At 34.9% G+C, this 8,691-nt stretch overlaps 1 protein-coding gene across 2 annotated transcripts; it reads right to left on the bottom strand.

Annotated features, from left to right (window-relative positions):
• Positions 1-552: 552 nt before the first annotated feature.
• Positions 553-7,858, bottom strand: LOC120081945 (2-oxoglutarate (2OG) and Fe(II)-dependent oxygenase superfamily protein). 2 transcript variants are annotated; one of them, XM_039037135.2, is made up of 8 exons: positions 7,718-7,858; positions 7,269-7,555; positions 7,103-7,178; positions 4,065-4,137; positions 3,691-3,786; positions 2,842-2,892; positions 1,767-2,126; positions 553-1,586 (listed from the first exon to the last, which is right to left on the bottom strand). In XM_039037135.2, the coding sequence occupies exons 2-8, from the start codon at positions 7,474-7,476 to the stop codon at positions 1,254-1,256; spliced, it is 1,197 nt and encodes a 398-aa protein (XP_038893063.1). In that variant the 5' UTR covers positions 7,477-7,555; positions 7,718-7,858; the 3' UTR covers positions 553-1,253. The 2 variants fall into 2 exon arrangements, with proteins under 2 accessions (XP_038893063.1, XP_038893062.1); XM_039037134.2 differs by having other exon boundaries at positions 7,638-7,848.
• Positions 7,859-8,691: the final 833 nt, after the last annotated feature.

Here is an 8,691-nt window from a genome sequence, read left to right as displayed (position 1 = left end):
AGAAAATCTTGTTGAGAATTTTTTTTGAATAAATTCTGGTAGAAAATCTTGCGCGCACACACTATTGTGGTTGGTTGCATGTAATTAGTTGGGAAGGGTAGAAAAGTAATTAACCAAATAAAGCTTTCTTTGCTTACATCATTTTCATAATCAAATAATAATTAAAAAAAAAAAGATTATTGAAAAAGTGTCCATTTTTCAAAAAAAATAAAGTGGGAGGGGTTCATTTTAATTATTCTAAACACATCAAAGGCGACTTTACCAAAAGCTTCTCTCAGACATTCAATTGGAAGTAAAAAAACTCTCATTACGTTTGAAGCTACAGAAGAAGAAACTCCCAAGCAATGAAGAAAATGAAGGTTCAACGTTTTAATGCTTACATCCACTCCTAAGAAGTAACAGGAAACCTTTCTCATTCAAACTCATCTACTCTCTCAGCCTTTTCCAAGTCATGTTTTTTCTGTAATCTTTTCTAACCTGCTTCTACTACTATTTATTGATTTACATAAACAACCCATGTGCTGAGAACCAAAGAAAATCAACACAAGTTGCTGAGAGATTCAGTCTCTAATAGAAAAATGAATGAGATAACCTCTTTTCTGTTTTAAAAGTGGTTGTTTCCATTATTCTTTAACATTAAGGTTAAAAATCACTTTTGGTCCCTAGGTTTTCATAAAAGTACCAATTTAGTCCTGAGCTTTAGTTTTTAACGATTTAGTCTTTGTACTTTCAATTTTATAACAATTAAGTCCCTCAACTTTGACATGTAACAATTTCGTCCTTGTACTTTTAAATTTGTAACAATCTAGTCCCTTGTGTAAAAAAGTTCACCAAAATTAAAAGTCAACTTTTATTGTTTTATGATGTAGACTTTATATTTTATAAAAATATTGATTCTCTTATTAGTTTATCGGTTTATTTATCCAAGAAATCTCATTAAATTTTAACATTAATTTTTGCAATAAGGACTAAATCGTTATAAATATTAAAATACAGGGACTAAATTATTACGTAGTAAAGTTCATGAACTAAATCGTTACAAAATTGAAAATACAAGGACCAAATCGTTACAAACCAAAGTTCATAAACTAAATTATTACTTTTATGAAAGTTTAGGGACTAAAAATGATTTTTAACCTTTTAACATTAAGGATCCAATAAACTCTAGTTAAGCAATACAAAGTCCCACAACTAACCTTGAAGCTCAGCTACTTCTAGCATTTGGGATGGTTACTTTATCACAAATGGGAGATTCAGCTACTAAGTGAAACACTGTATATGGATTGACTGTTTCTCCAATAGCTCAAGCTCCCAAGGAGTTCTCTCCTTAAAATGGAAGCATAATCTTCCCAAGCTGCTGCAGCAGCAGCAAGCTTGTCCCACCCCAGCCAGTGTTGGTTCTCCTTGCCATCAGAAGTAGCAGATGAGAAGACCGATTCGGCCAACACATCATCCTTCGAAAACTCGGATTTAAAGTAACTGACTCCCACATTCCTCTTTGGGGATAAATATTCTGCATAGCTTGAATCCTCCTTGATGTTGGTAGAATCAAGTTCTTTGCCTTTCCAACACAGGAACTGCACTACCTGTTTAAGCATATGGAAGTTACTTTTAGTTTCAGCAGAAATTTTCAACGGGAAAAACGTATAGAACAAATCAAGTTATTCAAAGTAGTAACTAGTAATTGATGATTCACAATATTACAACATTTTTATAGTCACACTAAAATCGGCCAGATTCTCCCAAGGGTTATTTGGATGGAATACCTGAAGCAAATGCAGGATGTTCTCAAATTCCTGAAAGAATAACTTATTTCCCTGTACTAATTGTACGTCCCGTGAGAATAAATCTGGATACTCTGAAAAACTATGGTCCCCACGAAAATAGATATCGTATCCAAGCGCATGCAGTCTTGCCCAGCATATATCAAAACCGGACTTGAAATTTGGATCGTCTTCCAGTGAAAACCAATACATATTACAGGATGGAGGCTGCGGTAGGCGTGAGTCAGGAAGACGATCGTGCAAATGGCTTTGTGAAAGAAGGGAAAGGAGTTTTGAATCTTCATCATGGGAACTATCACGGGTGAGCCATAATGTCAGTGTAAGCCTTTCTCCATTGGTTATCTATCGAAGGAAACCATGTAGTAAGCAAGATGAAGTAGAGCTGTCCTAAGAGAGGTCTACTAGCAACTGTCTTGAGGATTAATCAACATGCATGATCTCTCAGTTACCTGTTAAAAGTAAAACAGCAAGAAAGAATTAATGTGCTCCTACTTGTCTCCAAAGAATAACCAAAAAAGGCCTCATCAGAAAACTTGATTAAGACTTGGTTTGGGTTAAAGACTCGATCAAAGTTGAAATCTCCCACCCCTCAATTGCCTGTATTAGAAAATGTCTGTTAACTTCAAAGAGCAATTTTTTGTATCTGATCCTCGTCGTACTGATGCCAATTGATTTTAGAAAGATTGTGATCAGTCCATCAGACACAAGGCATCAAGGCTAGCGTCATTACAGCCGCATCCAGAAAGGATCAAGAAGCATGTGTTCTTGCTGTCTCCGGGTTAAGAAATTAAGAATTGTGATCTTTTTTACATACAATTGTAGAAGTTCTAGAAACCACTAGAGAATGTTATCAATTAATATCTTAAAATGACAGTGGTAACTGGAATCGCGAGTCATGAATGTATATGAAATTACTCCATTATATTATACAAACTCAATGCACAGATGCAACATCTTTTCGCTTAGCCAATATTTAACATTGCGAAGACTTAATGTTATTCATTTATACAATGTTTTCACAAGCAGATTCGGAGGGTCTCAGAGTGCTTGGACATACCTCATCAACAGAATGAACATTGTCGCTGTCAGCCGTGTACATCACACAATCCTGATAAAGTGAAACGAGTATTAACTAAACTTGATTGGTCATTGTTTCAACTTTCAAACTACTAGGAACTATAATCCAACACCATCAATAATTATTCAGACTAATTTATTCGCAAGCATTTCTTGTAAGAGGAAAAACCACCAAAATCCAACAATTCAGAGAATGTGCCCTATCACATTATTCATATCTTTTTGACATCAAACAAGAAACTCAACCGTTCATCATCCCCACAACTAGAATAGATAAAATTTATGAAACATGGGTCTTGATTCAAATTGTGAAGGATTTAGCTCCACTTATCTTTTCTATTTACCATAAAACACTGCAGACTACAGGGCTCAAAAGAGCACAAGCACATTCTTCAGAGTTCAAAAGTAGCATATGTACCATTTTCGAGTTCAACAATATGTGGAGAGGATTAGAACCTTTGACTTTTTGGTCTAGGGCTTAACCACCTCAGCTACACTCCGATTGGCAGAAAAGCATATGTACCAATTTTTTATAAGTGACATGTACCGTCAATACTAAACTTAACAACAAAGCTCAACAATTCAATCTTTGTTTAGAGCATGTTATCTTCATTGCTATCTCTTGGTGTAAATTGTATAAATTATTCCATTCATATAGTTTTGATTCTCTATTGACGAATTGAAAATGTATTTTGTAACTCCTTTCGTCTGGGGCTTCTTTCCTTCTCCCTTTTGTAATTCCATACATCAATGAAATTATTTCTTTATCAAAATAAATAAATAAATAAATTAATTAATTAAAGAGGTAAGCAGCTTTCATCTAACTTACTCCACAAAAAGGTGAGATAGTTTCTGGTTCCCCGTCCTGAAAGTGAAACAGCCCACCTCCGAATTCAACTCCATAACTATTCAAGTAACACACTGCCTTTTGCCAAACACATGAAGATAACTATCAGCTAGAGTGCTGTAATGATAGAGCCGAAAATACCAAATGAATTTCAGGGAGAAGGTAAAGAAATTGGAAAAATAGAAAACCACCGTCCCCCTTGCCAGAAGGAAAAAATGGAAAAGAAAAACTCGAGAGAGAATATACTGTAGAGGAAATAAATTAAAAATATGAAACAAAAATTGAAATGAAAGAATAGCCCATCAAGGAATAGCAAGAATGACGTCAACTTTCCCAGGAAAGATTGGTCCACATACTGAAAAGTCACGTTGTTTTAGATAGGGTCTGTTATCATCACTATGCCATCCAATGCTTGCTCCCCTGGTCCAGCTGAACTATGAAAAAATGTTAGAAGAAAAATACGAGTTCTACCATGCTAAATTTTCCTGAAAAGAGTAAATCAAATGAAGTATTGGAAAAGACCTAAATAGAGAGAAAAGCCCATTTAAACCAAAAAAAGAAAGAAAGAAAGAAAGAAAAGGAAAAAAGACAGAAAAACAGAAAAACAAACCCATTAAAACCCACCAAATAACAATTAGTAAAAACTTTATATTTCTTTAAAGCAATCCTAACCCTCGCTCCTTTGACCTTTCCTTTTCCCCCTCCCCCATTTTCCTGTTTTTCCTTCTCCTCCCCACCTTCTTTCAATCTTCCTTCCTCTCAGATGGACTTCACTGACCGACTTTGACTTGCATCTTTGTCGACCGTCTTTTTCAAACATGCCGAGAGAATGGTCGCTATTTATGGCCTGTTGGGGCGTGTGTAACCTAATGAGTTTTGTGGGGTGAATGAAATAGTAGGGTAGGGTGTTTAGAGAGGTGGAAAGGAAACCTAGTGAGGTTTGGTCTTCTGTTCGCTTCCATGCTTCTCTGTAGGCTTCAATTTCAAAGACCTTTTGTAATTATTCTATAGGCATTATTTTGCATAGTTAGATTCATTTTTGTAGAGGGAGTTCCCTTTTCTGTGGACTTGGTTTTTTTGTATGCCCTTGTATTCTTCATTTTTTCTTTATTAACGTTGTTGTTTCCATGAAAAATTAAAAAAAGAAAAGGTTTGGTTTTTTATGTGCAAATGGGTGTGTCTAGTGCATGTCTTCACATGTCCAAAATCAGAGAGCGAGAGAAAGACAGGAAAAAAAAAGATATGAAGAAGATATGAATTTTCTCGCATGTCAAACACGTGTCCATGCTCCCTATGCAACATGTCACATTCGTACCCAGTAAAAGATGAATCGCATCTATACTCCCAAGTTGGCTAACAAGGGATGCAAGTGTGATTTTGGAATGTAAATCAGATCTATCAACCCAAAAACAATTGGGAAGTCTAAGAAAGATAGTTGATATCAAAGGTTGGCGTGACCCAGGCCCAATTGACAGACATTCCAATAAATTGATGAAGTGGCCTTGGTGAATAGAGGCATCAAAGTGAAAAAGACCAAGGTAATCGCCAAGGTCAAAGTTCAAGTCTTCAGCTTGACTGAAAGCTTGAATTTCACTTAAATTCATCCATTTTTGAAATGGAAACATAACTTTTCATTGAAATAATGAAATGGGACTAATATTCAAATTACAAAAGAGAACACTAAACATAAAGGTATCAAAAGCTTGCCAATACAAGAAGAGAAAATCAAAACTAGACCAAGATAATAAATTTAAAAAGAGAGAGAGAGAGAGAGAGAGAGGGGGGATAAAAACTTTGACATGAAATGAGACTTCTTCTAGGACAGCTTGAATACTGAAGAAACCAAAAGCCAGCTTCTTGACACTTAACTATCAACCATTCTTTGACCCTCTTTCGACATCAAGATCAAAATCTTCAAGATTACCAAAATCCTTCTCAAAACGCAACAAGCTATAAAACCACCCAAGCTGCCAATAAATCCCAAATAAGCAAACAAACGTCCCAAAACTTCTGAAATCTTTAAATGCAGTGAAAAGTAATCTGTTGCAAGAACAATCAAACACCATGCAACTCCTCATAGATTAAAAGAAATTGCTCCGACGACCCGAATAATTCATGAAATGGTCTTCATACTGAGTAAGAACAATCAAATTACCAACTGAGATGAATGGTGGGATGCTTTGAAAAATTAAAGGCTGCAAATTTCGACTAGGGAGGAAAACTTGGAGGGTATTTGAGATGGAGAAAGAGGAGAAAAGCGAACTAAATTGACCTGACTAACCTCCTTTTGAGCTGAACAATCAAACAAGACAACAAGATCTTCTCCAAAGTTCTCCTCAAGAAGGGAACCCTCTAAGTTTGGATTCAAAAAATTTAGCTCTAGCTCTTCACTGCTAACACTAACATCTGAATCATCTTCTCTATCAATTTGAACTGAGTAACAACAAGAGCTAACTTGTTGAGGAACACTCTGTATTAATCGGTGCTTTGAATTCAAAATAGAGAGAGAGGAGAGCTTGAAGTCTTGTTACAGGGGAATAAGTGTTGAAGAATTGTGATTGGACTTAGACAAAGGAAAATCTTGGACTTGGGCTTGTACACAGGCAACTTCAGTAAGATCATTATTAACGTCAGATACCTTGGATGCAAGGGAGGAGCACCTTTTCGAGTATAATACCGAGGGAGAGCTTGAATAAGCTTCTTGGGAGCCTTAACAAAATTTATAGAATCTATCTTCCTTAGGAACAATTCTTTGAGTTGGAAGAAATGATGAGTGTTACCTCTTAGTTGAAGTGGAAGTGCTTGATTGTCTCTTACGTCTGGGGAAAAGTTCACATAGCTTGCTCATCCTTTGGGCCAAGCATGGATGCTTTACAGTTATATTTCTTATGGTGCCTGTTTTGTTTGTTTGCTGAGTTTATAGAATTTTTAAGCCTCGGACTTTACCAAGAAGATCATCCTTGGAATTTGCCAAGATGTTCAGTTTTCGGCATAGTGGGAGACAAGATTATTGTTTTGTCTCCAAGTGAGAAATTGTTAGATCTTTTTCCCATTTTGTGGAGAAAAAATGTCCATGGCACACTTGTTTTATAAGGCTCAACTCAAATTGATACAGCGTCTAAACTACTTGTATTACTTGATATGTTGAACATACAAGTTATGGACCCTAATAAGTAATGCGCTTCAATTTCTAAATGGCGACGGTACCATAGTCATCAGACTCTGCGAGACAAAAACAACCACAAGAAAACGACTTATTACAATCCTTTGAATCTATTTCCTCACAGGTCTTCATCTTTTACTCCCTATGTTCATTCTTCAAATGTTAGAACTGTATGCAAAAATAGACAACAACCCATTTCAACATTTACACATAAGGAGGAAGAAGAAGAACCTGATCAAGCCAGTGAACTCGACAAAGAGTTCATAATGACAACCAAAGAATTCCTCCGCTTTCTCCTTCAACCTCTCTGTCATAAAAAATTGAAGTCAAATCAAAATTACACATAGACGTTACCAAAAGAGACTAATGATACAAATCGAGGAAGGGGCGGTTTTACCTCTAATTGGAACAAAAGGCATGATCAAATGAGCAGAGTTAGTAGCAACAAGATGCAAAAGAGTGGTGGAGAAGACGTTTGGTCTATAACCCACCGTACAGCAGCTCTTATGAATGAACTCCAGTTCCCTGCATTCTTCACGGGTTAAGAAATTTTCCAGAATAAGACGCCGCCGCCGCCGCCGCCGGCTCTCCACTTCGTCTCCCATTTTGGTCCAATTCTCCGTCTCTTCTAGCTTCAATGGCAGTAATCGAACAAAATGCCCTTGAATATCGAAATTATAGCGTCTATATATACAAAAAAAAGTCAGATACAAAACAAAATTGTGTGAAATATGGAAAATATTGTTGAACTATGATGTTTGAGCACCAATTCTAAGGATCCCAAGAACTAAGAAGTGACAAATGGAGATCAAATGAATTCGGATACAAGAATACCCAAAGCGATACCCGGCTACAGGCACACGAAATATCCAATATCGATGTACCGCGTAGGAGCTCCAGTACCCAGCGCCATTGATGAACCTATTGGGAAATTGTCCGAAATAATTGCAAGCTGTCAGTTCGATAATGTTTGGAATAACTCCACGATTCGAATAAATCAAATTAAATATAAAGATTGGGTTAATTAATTTTATTCTTGGATTAGATTGAGTTAAACTTTTAGTTAAAAAAAATTTAGGTTGACCAAATCTAATCCAATCCAAATTTTATATATATTAATAATATATATTTCTTTTTATTTATAGTTTAATTAATTTATGAATTTTTAATATTTTTTAAAAAATTATTATGATCTTTGTCTTTGTTGAAAGTTTGCAATAAATATCATAGATATTTTGTATTTAACATTTAATTTTATGAGATTGTAGTAATCAGTGTATATAAATTTATATATTTTTAATTAAAAATAAAAAATAAGTTATAACCTGACAATCCAACCCAATCAATTCTAGGGTTGAGTTGGGTTCGATTTAAGACTTTATTTGAGTTGTTTGAGTTGCCAACAACTCAATCTACTCAAATTTTTAGGTTAATTCAACACCTTCAACCCAATTTAATTAAATTCAACTCACTTATACCTCTAATATTTATTGTTTATGAAGACATCGAAATTGAAAGATTTTTAATATTTTAAAAAAAATAATTAAAAAACAAAACTTGTTTTTAGTAAAAATTTCTTGTTTCATTTTTTCTTTAGTAATTTTATTCTTTTTTCCTCTTATTTTATAGTTTCATCCACGATCATGTGACGTGTCTTTCTCTATCCTAAATGCAACCACCAACAAGCCAAAGTTGCAATAGGTTCTTTTGGCAACACGATAATATATAAACTAGAAACCAGAAACGGTTTTTTTTTTATTTCACAAATTTGAGTCAATTTTAAGAAACGTTTCTTAAAATTTAAAAATGAGAAATAGGAA

The sequence above is a fragment of the Benincasa hispida genome, chromosome 7 (assembly GCF_027475165.1).
Source record: "Benincasa hispida cultivar pf3 chromosome 7, pf3_genome.v1.1, whole genome shotgun sequence".
Classification (NCBI taxonomy): domain Eukaryota; kingdom Viridiplantae; phylum Streptophyta; class Magnoliopsida; order Cucurbitales; family Cucurbitaceae; genus Benincasa; species Benincasa hispida.
This window is presented reverse-complemented; position numbering and strand designations above follow the sequence as displayed.

Coding starts and splice junctions, on each gene's coding strand:
- LOC120081945 (XM_039037135.2), bottom strand. CDS start 7,476: ATGGGAGACGAAGTGGAGAGCCGGCGGCGGCGGCGGCGGCGTCTTATT. Junction 2,893..3,690: donor CTATCTCACCTTTTTGTGGA/GTAAGTTAGATG, acceptor TCACTTTATCAG/GATTGTGTGATGTACACGGC. Junction 2,127..2,841: donor ATGTTCATTCTGTTGATGAG/GTATGTCCAAGC, acceptor TTCCTTCGATAG/ATAACCAATGGAGAAAGGCT.